Raw genomic sequence first — 15,355 nt, 5'->3', positions numbered from 1 at the left:
CCAAATACAATTTATGGAGTACAACAGTCACTCAAAGCTTTTATATTTGACAAAACTGACTGTGTGAGCTTCAACCATGTTCTAATGTTGTTTCCTCCTCAAAAACAGACCTGGAGTTGTGATTTGTTTCATTCACACATGTTTGAGTAAATCTTCATTATCAGTCTCCAAAGCTACAGCATTTAGCACAGTTAAATGTTCTTTAGAAAGTAAGGTTTATGGATCATTGAGAGGATGTATTTGCATTTTTATTCCATGGTCATTATAATAGTTGAAATTGGTCTCAAAATGTCAATATTATAGTTTATCGCAATCAATTCTTGGTCAATTAATCGTCCAGCAAAATCCGTTATCATTACAGGCCTAGTAAAGATGAACAATTCCAGGTTTGAAATCATCCAAATGATTCTAGTGAAGGTGTGTGGAGTTTTAAAACACTGAGCCACAAACAAAGCAATGTGGTCTACTCCATTCAGTGTAGAGAAAACTGAAGACTTCACACGAGGAAGTAACAAACCAGACGAGAGAGCAACACAGGACCTCAGTCTGATGTACATCTGCATCTAAAAGTTTTTCCTTTGAGAACAGTGAGGTACAGATCTGAGCCAAACGTATTCGACCAAATAAACTCCTGTCCAGTCGACAAATTTAATTTCTCCTTTGCCTTTTAAAACTGCAGAACATCCAGAACGCTGCAGCTCGGGTCCTGACTCGAACTAGGAAGTACGAGCACATAAGTCCTGTGCTCAGGTCTCTGCTCTGGCTCCTGTGGCTCAGAGACTTTAAAGCAGCTCTGTTTGTACAAGTGTCTCCATGGCCGAGCACCAAAGTCCATCTGTGACATGTTAGTGTCATATGAACATCTCACACTCTGAGGAGCTCAGGGACCAACTCCTGCTGGTGCCCAGAGTCACGACTAAACAAGGGGAGTCAGAGTTTCAGGTTCATGCAGCTAAAACCTGGAACAGTCTGAACATGTGAGACAAACTCTTCTGTGACGCTGTTTAAATCCAGACTCAAAACATTTCTGTTTAACTGTGCAAATAACTGAAAGGTTTTCATTCCGCACTCTTCTCTCCAATTTATGTCTCTCTCTCTTTTTTTTAAATCTTCACGATGTATGTTTTGATTTGTTTTTATTATGATTTTAATGTATTTCTTATTCTGTAAAGCACTTTGAATTACTTTGTGTATGAATTGTGCTGTACAAATAAACTTGCCTTGCCTAAAACACAGTGGAGCACTTCCTGTATTACCACATGACATGAGTGTTTTTTTTTTTAGTTTGAGAGAAAAACTATGCAGGGTTTGTGCCTTAAACATGTGTGAATGAAACAAAACACAACTCCAGGTTTGTTTAGAATCAGAAAACAGCACAGACACTTTAGTACATTTATTCTGGGAATGTGAATATATTCAACAGTTTTGGAGAGATGTACACGCTGTTACACAACAGATGACGGGAAAAACGTTTGTCATGTCACCATCATTGTATCTGTTAAATCTTTGTCCTGACAAACTTTTTGATAATATTACCCAGTCTATGTTAATGATTATGACGTCTTTGGCAAGAAAATGTGTCCTATTGAAGTGGTAACCCCGCACTGACCTACACTGGACTTCTGGTTCACTCAGTTATCATCAACCATCCCCTGGAAAAACTGACTTATGAACGAAATGGCAAACAAGATATGTTCTGGAAAATATGGACACCTGTACACATATATTTAAATATGTGATTTATTTTTTATTTTACATTATTATTATATATTTTTTTAATGCATTTGTTACGGGTGTGTGCTTGAGTGTGTGCGGTATGTAATTTGAATATATTTCATTATTAATGTAATCACTGTTACTTTATTTTTATTATTATTATTTTCTGGTCAATATTACTATTTTTATTGTATTTTTATTTTATTATTATTTTAGTTTATTTATTCTTAACATGTTATTATTATTTTTTTTATATTTTTTTTATTATTATTATTATTATTATTATTATTATTATTATATTATTATATTTTATTATTATTATTATTAGTTATTATTATTATTATTATTATTATTTATTTTTATTTTTTTTTCAGAGTCTGTTAAGGGTGGGTGTGGGGAGGGTGAATCGGGGTTTGGGAATGGGGAGGGGGTTTAAATGTGGCATTTGTATATTTGTACATTTTGTGGCATTATTGTATGACCGTAAGACCACAATATAGGAAAAAAAAAATAAAATAAAAAATAAAAAAAAAAAAAGAATCAGAAAACAGTGAAATATGAGCTGTTATAAATAAAATCATATCTTCTTTATAATTAAATCGGTAAAACAGTCACAAAAACCGCAAATATTCGCGTTTTGAGCTCAACATTCTGTCACGGTCGACCATTTTACCACCGGACCTTAAACCCGTCGTCGCTTTTATCTTTTATTTCATTTCTCGTCTAACCCTTTTCCCTTTCCACTCGTCCCTATTCCCCCCCATCTGTCCTCTTCTTTTAGTAACAAATCAAGCTATACTTAAGACAAAAACTGGTGGCTGGTTCTTCTCCCCGGTGTAATTCTCTGCACATCTCCCTCGCCCAGTGGGGCCTGTAGAAAGGGCTTCCATTAGCGGTACAGTGGTAAAAGCTCAGATTCATTTCCTCGGAGCAGAAGAGGACTTTATGGGGAGGAGGAGGAGGAGGAAGAAGTGGAGGAGGAGGAGGTCCGGGCTTTCTAATATCTGCACCGTTCGTTTACAAGAGCGCGTTGGCCTTTTCCACTCTCAGATCTCTGGGGGGGAGATGCTCTAGAAACGCGTGTCTGAAATTTGGGTTGGTTAGAAAGACGAGGAGACGAAGAGACGAAGAGAGGAGAGGGAGGAGAAGATGCGGGAAAAAGAAATATGTAGGTTTGTGTTTAGAATCTCTCAGTCGTCCAAGTAGAATCCACGACAAAGTAGAAATTCAATCACTTTAAGGCACACTTAAAATCCTTTAAAGGTTGTATGGAGGATTTTTTTTAAGGTTCAACTTGTCATTGAAAGTTTAAAATAACATTACAGAGACGCAGCAGCCTTGGAATTATGATGACCCAAAAAAAAGAATGAAAATCTATCAACTGTGGACGTAGTGAGTCCAGACAAACATCAGCCAATAGATAACGAGGCTCCCTCTTTATCTATTGGCTGTTAGGTTGTCAATCAAACTCCTTACATTTCTAGTGTAACTGACTCTCGGCGCGCGGGGATGACGTGGTTTATGCGGCGGTTCTTAGAGGCTTTTTTTAAACTGTCGCTTCCTCGCAGTTCGCACAAAGTTTGTCGCGACGGCGAACGAGAATCCACGACCAGTTCGCCGCAAAAGAAAGTCGGTTTTTGAGGTCGCTGAAAGAAGAAGAGAAGGAGAAAAGGAAGCGAAGACAAACTGAGGTGATTCTTGGAGATTCCTTCCAGCGACGGTGCGACTGAAGCAGACGAAGGGTCTAAAAACTGACGCGTCGGTTGTTAAATTATTTCAACAGTGATTCTGAACGTGCACTGGCTGTAAACAAGTGTGATTTCTAGAGTAAAGAGGCGGGAGGAGGAGATGTTTCTACTGAGGAGCTGTGGAGGAGGAAGGTGGAGTCACACAAGCACAACATTTGACAAAGGACTGTCACTGTATTTTTCTTCCCTCCCTGAAAAAATCCTCTATACAACCTTTAAGTGTCTCAAAAATCGACTTACGTATTAATTCTGGCCGTGTTTACTGACCTCGAACTGATTTTATGTGGAACAGGACGCTCAAAAATCTGTCACAATGTTTTAGTACGACTTTGGTAAACTACGAAGACGCACATATTTCATCGAGTCGTGTCCTTTAGTCCAACGGAAGCTGAACGGCATCAGCGCACAAGGAGCGAGCCGTTTTCTTTTTTTCAGCGTTTATAGTTTATGCAAACGAGTCATGTGGTTTTAAGTTTCGTTTCTGTAAATCGTAAACAAATGTGCGCAAAGTTGTATTAAACACATTATTACTCAGTGTGTATTTGAGTCCCCGTAGGAAATAAAAAAACAAACTTAAATGATCCACCCACATTCACATTCATAAAACAATTTCACTAAGACAGAGAGGAAACACCGTGCGAATTACACCACAGGGTCCAGAGACCAGGACAAGACCAAGACCTCTGAGAGTCGAGACCAAGACAAGACCGAGACTTTTAAAGACTGAGACAAAAGACTGAGACAAGACCGAGACTTTTAAAGACTGAGACAAGACCGAGACTTTTAAAGACTGAGAGAAGACAAAAGACTGAGACAAGACCGAGACTTTTAAAGACTGAGACAAGACCGAGACTTTTAAAGACTGAGACAAAAGACTGAGACAAGACCGAGACTTTTAAAGACTGAGACAAGACCGAGACTTTTAAAGACTGAGACAAAAGACTGAGACAAGACCGAGACTTTTAAAGACTGAGACAAAAGACTGAGACAAGACCGAGACTTTTAAAGACTGAGACAAAAGACTGAGACTTTTAAAGACTGAGACAAGACCGAGACTTTTAAAGACTGAGACAAGACAAGACCGAGACTTTTAAAGACTGAGACAAAAGACTGAGACAAGACGAGACTTTTTAAAGACTGAGACAAGACCGAGACTTTTAAAAGACTGAGACAAGACGAGACTTTTAAAGAGACTTTTAAAGACTAAAGACTGAGACAAGACCTGAGACTTTTAAAGACTGAGAGACGAGACAAGACCGAGACTTTTAAAGACTGAGACAAAAGACTGAGACAAGACCGAGACTTTTAAAGACTGAGACAAGACCGAGACTTTTAAAAGACTGAGACAAAAGACTGAGACAAGACCGAGACTTTAAAGACTGAGAAAAGACAAGACCGAGACTTTTAAAGACTGAGAGACAAGACGAGACTTTTAAAGACTGAGAGACCAAGACAAGACTGAGACTTTTAAAGACTGAGAAGAGACTGAGACAAAGACTGAGACTTTTAAAGACTGAGACAAAAGACTGAGACAAGACCGAGACTTTTAAAGACTGAGACAAGACGAGACTTTTAAGTGAGACAGACAAGACCGAGACTTTAAAGACTGAGACAAAAGACTGAGACAAGACCGAGACTTTTAAAGACTGAGACAAAAGACTGAGACAAGACCGAGACTTTTTAAAGACTTGAAACAAAAGACTGAGAACAAGACCGAGACTTTTAAAGACTTGAGACAAAAGACCGAGACTTTTAAAGACTGAGACAAAAGACGAGAAAGACTGAACAAAAGACTGAGACAAGACCGAGACTTTTAAAGACTGAGAAAAAAGAGACAAGACCGAGACTTTTAAAGACTGAGACAAAGAGACTAAGACTAGACTGAGACAAGACTGAGACAAAGACTGAGACTTTTAAAGACTGAGACAAGACTGAGACTTTTAAAGACTGAGACAAGACAAGACTTTTTAAGACTGAGACAAGACCGAGACTTTTAAAGACTGAGACAAAAAGACTGAGAAGACCGAGACTTTTAAAGACTGAGACAAGACGAGACTTTTAAAGACTGAGACTGACGAGACTTTTAAAGAGACAAAAGACTGAGAACGAGACTTTTAAAGACTGAGACAAGACCGAGACTTTTTAAAAGACTGAGACAAAAGACTGAGACAGACCAACTTTTAAAGACTGAACAAGACGAGACACTTTTAAAGACTGAGACCGAGACAAGACCGAGACTGAGACTTTTAAAGACTGAGACAAAAAGACTGAGACTTTACTAAAGACTGAGACAAGACTGAGACTTTTAAAGACTGAGACAAAAAGACTGAGACTTTAAGAGACCGAGAGACTCAGACCAAGACTGAAAACTTTTAAAGACTTGTAAGACACAAAGAGACGAAGACCTGAGAGACTTTGAGACTTCAAAAGACAAGGAGAGACTGAGACCAAGAGACTTTTAAAGGACTGAGACAAAGAGACGAGACAGACAGACTAGAAGACTGAGACAAGACTGAGACTTTTAAAGACTAAAGATGAGACAGAAGAAAAGACTGAGAGACAAGACAAGACGAGACTTCTTTAAAGACTGAGACAAAGACTGAGACAAGACCGAGACTTTTAAAGACTAGACACTGAAAAGACTGAGACCAAAGACCGAGACTTTTAAAGACTGAGACAACAAGACTGAGTAACCGAGACTTTTAGAAATGACGAGACAAGATAATTTTAAAGGACGACACAGACCCAGTACACTGAAGACTTTCGATTGTCATTTTCTACATTTTCATTTTATCGTACATTTGTACTTTTAAAGTTATTTAGCACAAATGATAACCAATGTCTTTTTATTAATCTATCTCCATTTTATCACTCTGCTGAGAAGATCAAAGAGACTCGAGACGAGACAAAACGAGTCCAACAAACGTCGACGATCCGAGATGAGACGAGGCTGTAAAAAAAAAAAAAAAAAAAAGACTCAAACATGTATGAATGAATGAAAACACAACTCCAGGTCTGTTTTTTGAGGAGGGATCTGTATTATAACACGACTTACATCTCACAGGAGTCATTTCTGTGTCATATAGGTCCTTTCAGAGTATTTATTTCAGTTTTTAGAGTGTTTTCGGTGCCCGCGTCTCCTCCTGCAGCTTTGACCTTTGCGATGGCGCCGGTGCCTTTCACAGCGCGGTGACCAGACCGAAGCGTGACGTCTCTAATCGGCCTCAGATTATCCGAAAGTGCTCCTCAAACTCGTATTTACCGTAAAAAAGGAAACACAAAATGCTCTCAAAACAGCCCCAACTATCTCCCGCAACATCTGGCCAATCGCAGCCCCGAGCTCGATACGGTACCGAGGGGCAGGGCGCTATCACGGCGGAAAATAGTTCACGGATCAATGCGCTGGGGGAGGAAAAAAGAATAAATAAAAAAAAAAAAAAAAACGCCAAAGCAAGATTAGCTCGCCAATAACGCGGACATGCCTGCGATTCCAATTCACGGCGACTAAAATAGAAACAATTTGGCGAACATTCAGGTTTCCGTCGATGCTCGCACCATTACGGCGCCGCCATTAGCGACGCTATCGGGGGAAGCTGGCCGCATTTAGGAGGTGATTTTATTGATCGAGAGACACAGAGGCGAAGGCCGTCGATGAGGGAAAACGCTGAACATAAGAAACACATAAAAGCAGTGACAGGAACAAGTGTCTGAAATGTGAACTCTGCACGCTTTCCCAAAAGTTATTTATCGAATATTTACTGAAAAAAAGAAGTCAAAAGGCTTTCTGAAATGTTCTCTCCAGACTGATGAGCGTCTGTCGCCTGCGTGTTTCGATAAATACGTCATTGCTTTGCTTAAAATGTTCCACAGTGTGACTTTAAACAGCTCAACTTTACATTTACTCAATCAGGTGCAGGTTTTACAGCTCAAAAATACCTCAAAAAACAGGTGGTAAATTGGTCTAGTTTTGTATTTGATGTTTTATCTGCGAGCCAGATGCAGTCATCAAAAGAGCCACACCTGGATCGCGAGCCGTACGATCCCGACCCCTGCACCCACACTAAAGGCCAAACGAAAGTACCAAACAGGAAACACAAACGTCTTTTCTGTCAGGAGGAGCGTGTTTTAAGTGTTCGATTGTTGATTTGTTCCGAGTCGTCACCGATACCTGAAAAGTCTGCGTAATCGGAGCCTTGAACGACCCTAATAATGCCGTACTGTGAAACATTCCAAAGCAGTAACATCTCATTTCTTCTTTATAATGAAGAAATAACTCAATCCAAAGACAATCTCGTCTTTTAAAAAACCATCGCGTCGTGTTTGTGTAAAATAAATGAAACGGCGTAGTGAGTTTTACCTTGAGTCGAGGAAAGAAGCAGACGTTCATGAAAGTGTGCACGAACTCCAGATCCTTATCGATGTACAGAGCGGCGATGAAGGCTGAGGAGAGAGAAAAAAAAAAGATTATAATACTGAAAACCATGTGACTTTTGACCTGTTTTGTCTGGAAATACTCAATGCTGTAGTTGTTGCAAAGCTGCATTGAGTATTTTTTTCTGGTGGAGGTTTCGTCAAACGCTCTGAAATCAAAAGTTTGGACTCATCTTCTGCTTTTTTTTCTTCATTTTTACCACTTTTGACATTTTAAATACATAAGAAAAATCAAATATATGAAGTAAGATAGAAAAAAATTTAAAAGTAGTAAAAATAAATAAATAAAAAATGATTTGAATGAGATAAACAAACTTTATCTATTCTTATTTTTGGTTTAAATGTTGCATTTTGTAATTTTTTTCTGGTAGAGGCTTCGTCAAACGCTTTTCTCCATGGAGATTTCTTATTATTTCTTGGTCTAGAATGTTCCACAGTATGGCTTTAAACCTTTCTATCTTCACTGAGACCAAACCAGAGCAAGTTACAGGTCAGATCTGTGGAGAGGCGAACCCGCTCACAGTCACAATGAACGTTTTTTGAGGTATTTTTGAGCTGTAGAATGTAAAGTCGAGCTGTTTAATGTCACACTGCGGAACATTCAAGGCAGAGCAAAGACGTATCCACAGAAACAAACAGTTTCTATGTTCCATAATTTTATTCAGACTCAGAAAATTTTATGCAGTTAATGAAATTAAATTTAATGACCCTGTTAGACCTGGGATTTTACTTGTTTAGTCCTGGTTTAGTCCTAGTTTAGTCCTGGTTCAGTCCAGGTTCAGCCCTGATTTAGTCCTGGTTCAGTCCTGGTTAGTCCTGGTTTAGTCCTGGTGCAGACTAATCCTGGTTTAGTCCTGGTTGCAGACTAATCCTGGTTTAGTCTAGTCTTGGTTCAGTCCTGGTTTAATCCTGGATTAGTCCTGGTTTAGTCCTGGTTTAGTCCTAGTTTAGCCTAGTCCAGGTTTAGTCCTGGTTCAGTCCCTGGTTCAGTCCTGGGTTCAGTCCCTGGTTTCAGTCCTGGTTTTCAGTCCTGGTTTAGTCCTGGTTTAGTTTGGTTCAGTCTTGTCTAGTCTCTAGTCCTGGTTTAGAGTCCTTAGTCCCTGGTTCAGTAGATTAGTCCTGGTTTAGTCCTGGTTAGTCTAGTCCTGGTCTAGTCCTGGTCTAGTCCTATCTAGTCCTGGTCTAGTCCTGATCTAGTCCTGGTTTAGTCCTGGTCTATCCTGGTTAATTCTGGTTAGTCCATCTAGTCCCTGTGTTCAAATTCGAGTTTACTGGTCTAAATTATCTGATTCATCAAATTTCCATGAATAGTTAAATACATCCTGTGAAAAACGGACCCAATGACATCTCCATGAAAAAAGTTACACCGTGCAGCTTTATCAGACCCGTGGCGAGCCCGCGGTGCCTCAGCGGTGGCCGTGACGAGCCGGGTCCCTGCGACGGCGAGCGCCTCTTTACACTGAAACCCAATGAGACGTTTAAGCCGCCGTGGTCTTCATATTGTCTCCTGCATTAGCTCCCAGCACAAACAGACACTCCGATAATGGGGTCATATTTCCTCGGATATCGCCGCGGGCAACGGGAAGCGTTTATACGGCCTCATTTTAAGACGTGACCCCGGCGTCGTCAACCCTGCACCTGCCTGCACCTGCCTGCACCTGCCTGCTCCTGTCTGTTCCTCTTCCTCTCGAATTTAAAAGGTAAACGACGAACGATGAAACCTGCGCCGTCTTTTTGCGATTTCTTTGCCTGCTCCTGTCTGGACTTGTTTTCACCTGTCTGCACCTGTCTGCTGCTGCCTGATTCTGCTCCTGTCTGCTCCTGTCTGCTCCTGCCTGTTCCTCTCTCTCTCGAATTGAAAAGGTAAACGATGAACGATGAAACCTGCGGCGTCTTTTTGCGGATGTCCGTCTGCACCTGCGCGCTCTGCTCTTGCCTGCACCTGTCTGCACCTGCCGGCTCCCCTGATTCTGCACCTGTCTGCTCCTGTGGCTCTGCTCCTTTCTTTCGCTGAATTTAAAAAGTAAATGATATAACACATGCGTTGTCTGTTCGCACATGTCAGTCTGCACCTGTCTGCTCCTGGTGGCTCCTGTCTGCACCTGTCTACACCTGTCTGCACCTGTCTACACCTGTCTGCTCCTCTGATTGGGCTCCAGTCTGCTCCTCTGTCTTTGCTCCCATCTACTCCTCTCCCTTTCGCTGAATTTAAAACGTAAATGATATAAAACATGCGCTGTCTGTGCACCTGAGCAGCACCTGTCTGCTCCTCTGGCTTTGCTCCTGTCTGCTCCTCTCTCTCTCTCTCTCTCGCTGAATATAAAAATAAATGAAATGAAACTTGCGCTGTCTGTTTGTTGATGTCAGTCTGCACCTGTCCCCTCCTAGTAGCTCCTGTCTGCACCTGTCTACACCTGTCTGCTCCTCTAGATATGCTCCTGTCTGCACCTGTCTACACCTGTCTGCTCCTCTAGATATGCTCCTGTCTGCACCTGTCTGCTCCTTTGCCTCTGCTCCTCTCTCTTGTAAAAAATCAAAAAGCAAAAGAAACGAAACATGATCTGTCTGTTTGCAGATGTCAGTCTGCACCTGTCGTTTCTACACCTGTCTACTCCTGTCTGCTCCTGTCTGCTCCTGTCTGCTCCTGTCTAATACTATCTGCTCCTGCTCCTCTGGCTCTTTTCTCTGAACCTGTCTGCTCCTCTGGCTCTCTCTCTCTTGCCTGCTCTTCTGCTCTCTCTGGCTCCTCTCTTCTCTCTGATCTGTTGCTCTGCTCTGGCTCATTTCTCTGGCTCCTGCTGCTTCTGGCTCTTCTCTCAGCTCCTCTGGCTCTTCTCTCTGAACCTGTCTGCTCCTCTGCTCTCTCTTCTCTTCTCCTCTGGCTTCCTCTCTCCTCTCTCCTCTGGCTCTTTCTCTGCTCCTCTGGTCTCTTCTGCTCTCTCTCTTCTCTCGCTCCTCTGGCTCTTCTCTCCTCTGCTCCTCTGGGCTCTTCTGCTCCTCTGGCTCCTCTGGCTCTTCTCTCCTGCTCCTCTGGCTCTCTCTCTCACTCTCAGCTCCTCTGGCTCTCTCTCTCTCCTCTGCTTCCTCTGGGCTCTCTCTCTCTCTGCTCCTCTGGGCTCTCTCTCTCTCTGCTCCTCTGGCTCTTCTCTCTGCTCCTCTGGCTCTTCCCTCTGCTCCTCTGGCTCTTCTCTCTGCTCCTCTGGCTCTTCTCTGCTCCTCTGGCTCTTCTCTCTGCTCCTCTGGCTCCTCTGGCTCTCTCCCTCTGCTCCTCTGGCTCTTCTCTCTGCTCCTCTGGCTCTTCTCTCTGCTCCTCTGGCTCCTCTCCGCTCCTCTCTGCTCCTGTCTGCACCTGTCGCCCCCCGTCTCTCGTCTCGGCTGAATTTAAAAGGCAGATGATATGAGCGTCTCCGTGTGTTTGTGGACGTGGCTCATGAATTAGAAATGGACAATTTAATATAAAAACAGGTCAGAACGGGTTTTCTCATTTTCGGGAAATTTGAATCTAAATATTCTCCGTCACCGTCGTGTTTTGGGCGTAATTTTCCACCACATTAACAGAGATCGGCTTCGGTTTAATATCAGGATTATTGGACGGATCTGAGCCGCGCGTCGCTGATATGAAAACGGTAAAAAGGTCGAGTCATAAACAGGGTTTAATAGCTTCAACTCAAACAAACATCACAGCTGTAAAAAAAAAAACATTATTATTTTAAAATTGAAATCGTACGTATCGCGCAGCTGAACTGGACTCAAACGCAAGTCTTAGATCACAGGTGTCAAACATACGGCCCGGGGGCCAGATCCGGCCCTCCAAGACCTTTAATCTGGCCCTTGGCTGATTTTCTACTAAAATATTTTAATTATATTTTTTATTAAAATCTTGTTAATTTTCTGTGGTGTTTATCACAGCAGCGTCTCCAGCGTCTCTGTACGTGGCCCCTCCCACCAGAGCAGCACAAATGAAGACTTGTCTCTTTCCAAACGCTCTTAAAGGACGATCGTTTTGACTGTTGACCGTGACACCCTCATCAGAAAAATGTCCAACATGAGAAAAGTGGAGCCGAGTGCAGGATTTTACAACAAAAACTTGACTTATTCCTATTTATACAAGTTCATGTTAAAACTTTGTGTTGAAATTGTATTTTTCTTGAAGTTTCAGGTTGTTCATAATATTATAATATTTTGTAAAAGAAAGAGTTCATCAATTAAAAAGGATTGCTGTAATAGATTTGTGTTTCTCTGCACAAATATTTGAACTTATTGTTATTTTTGGGGTTTATATGACATGAGTTTTCTGATCCGGACACTTTGGATCAAAGTCGGTTGGATACGACCCCCGGAACAAAATGAGTTTGACTCTCCTGTCTTAGATAAATATTTGATACAGTATTTTTTGGATTAAAGTCACTCTGGAGTGTAAGTTGCACCAGCCAAAAAATGCAAAATGAAGAAGAAAAAAACATATATAAGTTGCACTTTTTGGGGGAAATGTATTTTATAAAATCAGAGACCAGGAGCCGACATTTCCTGTGTAAAGTCAAGTTGTAGTAAAAACAACAGAAGAGAGAAGAACAGACTGTTAACGTCACATATGAACAGTTCTTCAGATAAACTATAACATAAACAACAGAACAGAACAAGTTTAACAAACTCTCCATCTCACTCCAAATCACTAAATCCATTCAATTCTTCATCCTCGGTGTCACTTCTGAACAACTCGACCTCGACCTCCGGAGGTAAACAGAGCTTCAACGCCGCTTCCTCTTCTGTGTCGCTGTCGTCAGACTCGGCGTCAGTTCCAGTTAGAATTATTCGTGTCTTTCTGAATCTCGACAGGATGGTTTCAGTGTCACTGAAGTCCAGACTTTGTCCATCCGTCCAGTGACTTCAGGAAAGTTTCATGGTGCATCCTCCCGGTTACTGTGAAGTCGTGTTCTCCATCCCCATCCATCCATTTTCTTCTGCTTATCCAGGGCTGAGTCACGGGGGCAGCAGTCTGAGCAGAGACTCCATGACTTCCCCCTCCACAGACACTTCCTCCAGCTCCTCCTGGGGGATCCTGAGGTGTTCCCAGGCCAGCCCAGAGACATAGTCCCTCCAGTGTGTCCTGGGTCTCACCGGGGCCTCCTCCTGGTGGGACATGCCCAGATCACCTCTTGAGGTAGACGCCCAGGAGGCATCCGGAACAGACGCCTGAGTCTCCTCAACTGGCTCCTCTCGACGTGGAGGAGCAGCGGCTCTACTCCGAGCTCCTCCTGTGTGACTGAGCTCCTCACTCTGTCTCTCAGGGAGCACCCAGACACCCTACGGAGGAAACTTGTCACTTGTCTCTGTGATCTGGTCCTTTCGGTCGTTACCCAGAGCTAATGACCAGAGGTGAGGGGAGGAACAGAGACTGACGGTAAATCGAGAGCCGTCCGTGCTTTCCACCAGTCCCTCAAGTTTCTCACTCACTTCAAACTTTCTTTCTGCTGTTCGATTATCGTTTTTGACTGCATTTGTCATGACTTGCAGCAGGATGACTCGCATCATTTGCCTCAATATCACAAATTCAACTTGTACCAAATTTTAAAATGTGACAAAACCAATAAAAAGAAAATCTGTGTAATATTTGCTCAATCGGGTCCACCAAGACTTTTAAATTCCATCCTAATGGCGTCCATAAAGCTCTGGCAAAAAAATCTGTTTTTCTCAAATAACTTTTTAAAAATATAATATTTTTTATTATTAATTAATACATATATTTTTAATAATACTGCTTTTTCAAGTCCTTGAAGTCCCAAAGAAATGACACTTTTGCCATATCTCAGAAACTAATGATGATCGAGACATAAAACTGGCACCAAATGATCCACGATGTCCATGTTTATATTTAACTTCCATTGATACTATAGGGATATATTAATTATTTTTCAGATTATTTTCAGATTTTCCAGATTTTTCAGCTCAGATTTAAAGCTTCTGCAGACACTAGACTTCAGAGGATTGGTGGACCCTGTAAACATCAAGAGAATTTCATGGCATTTCTCGTGTAATTTTACTACAAGTGTAAAAAATTGATACTAGTTACAGACTGATTATCAAAAAAATTTTCCAAAAAGCTGAGCAAATGCAGCATCTTACTGTTCATGTTTTAAACTGTAAGTCAAAGCACCTTGACATGTGCCCACCCAGACACAGAGAGAACATGCTGAAACCCTTCTTCTAATTACAGTATATTTTTGTTTACCGCCCCCTTTTGGCCTTTTGTGCGCAGCGAGTCTTAAACGCCGCCCGGAACCGTTTATTTGTCACTCTCGGGTCCGTACCGGGCGGCGTGCACCGAGCAGAGCGCCGGATTAAGTGGAGAAAAGAAGAGAAAAGAAAGATGGACTCGAGCGTCATAAACACATCGGCGCTGACAGAGACATGAGCACAAAGAAGCCGGATCAATGGGACTCGGAGTGACAGGTTTAAAGCGGCGTTTAGAGATTCAGAGCAGTTTACAGAGAGAACGGACGAGTATTAAAGGGTCCGTATTACAAAAAAACGAACTCTTGTGAGATTTAAGTCGTGTTATAATGTTTTTACTAGAGCCCGACCGATATGGATTTTGTTGTGGCCGATATGAAACCGATATAATGGGAGTTGGAGCTGCCGATATATTTAGTGATGTAAAAATCCACTGTAAATGTTGAATTGTTTAAAAAACTTAGGTTTGGCTCTGGTGGATTTTAAATTGGGTTTATTTAGGCAACATTTATTGTTCTTCTGCCTCTTTACATCATATTTACAGACAGTCGGACTTAATGGCATTTTTGCATCACATTCTAGACACTAGTGATGGGGATTCCAGTTCTTTTTGGAGAACCGGCTCTTTTGGCTCGGCTCACTAAAAGCTGCTGGTTCTTTTGGCTCCCAAGCGGCTCTTCAGATTGTTTTGTTGCAAGCAGAACTAAAGCAGGTCTAAAGCAGGACTGAATCAGGACTGAACCAGGTCTAAACCAGGACTGAAAAAGGACTAAACCAGGACTTATTATTTTACGCTAAACTACAGCAAAATATGCTCGTTTTTTGTTTTTTTTGTTTTTTTATCCTATGTACACGCAAATTTCTCAAAGTTTCGTTTTCAGTCGCTGCCGCTGTCAAACCACGAGTCTGCACGCGGCGTGAAGAGAAAAAAAGTGAGAGAAAGAGAAAACACGGCTCCCAATAAGGATCAGGCTCCCGTCGTTCGCTTCAAAGAGCCGGTTCTAAGAGCCGCTTCGATCGTGACGGACCCATAACTAGTAAAGAAACTAGCGCTATTAGCCTTTAGCCGTAAATACGTGATAATTAATTATATGTGCAAATGTCATAATTCACACGTCTGTTCACAGCTCATTTACATCAGTGCAGGTCCAGTAACAAATATACGACCAATATAATCACTTTACAACAGACCAATAGAAAACAGTCTGTTTATGTGCGGGAGCTACAGC

The 15,355-nt window shown here is 41.8% G+C and overlaps 1 protein-coding gene across 1 annotated transcript in view; it reads right to left on the bottom strand.

Moving 5' to 3' along the window:
- drosha (drosha ribonuclease III) overlaps window positions 1–15,355 on the bottom strand; it is a 322,738-nt gene that overhangs the window by 43,393 nt on the left and 263,990 nt on the right. The window contains 1 exon segment of the mRNA XM_055151233.1: window positions 7,822–7,904. Within this exon segment, the coding sequence (XP_055007208.1) occupies window positions 7,822–7,904 (83 nt within the window).

This window comes from Boleophthalmus pectinirostris, unplaced genomic scaffold, assembly GCF_026225935.1.
Source record: "Boleophthalmus pectinirostris isolate CB_2022bp ecotype Guang Dong unplaced genomic scaffold, ASM2622593v1 HiC_scaffold_15, whole genome shotgun sequence".
Classification (NCBI taxonomy): domain Eukaryota; kingdom Metazoa; phylum Chordata; class Actinopteri; order Gobiiformes; family Gobiidae; genus Boleophthalmus; species Boleophthalmus pectinirostris.
The sequence above is the reverse complement of the archived record's forward strand: the minus strand, read 5'-3'. Positions and strand labels throughout refer to the sequence as shown.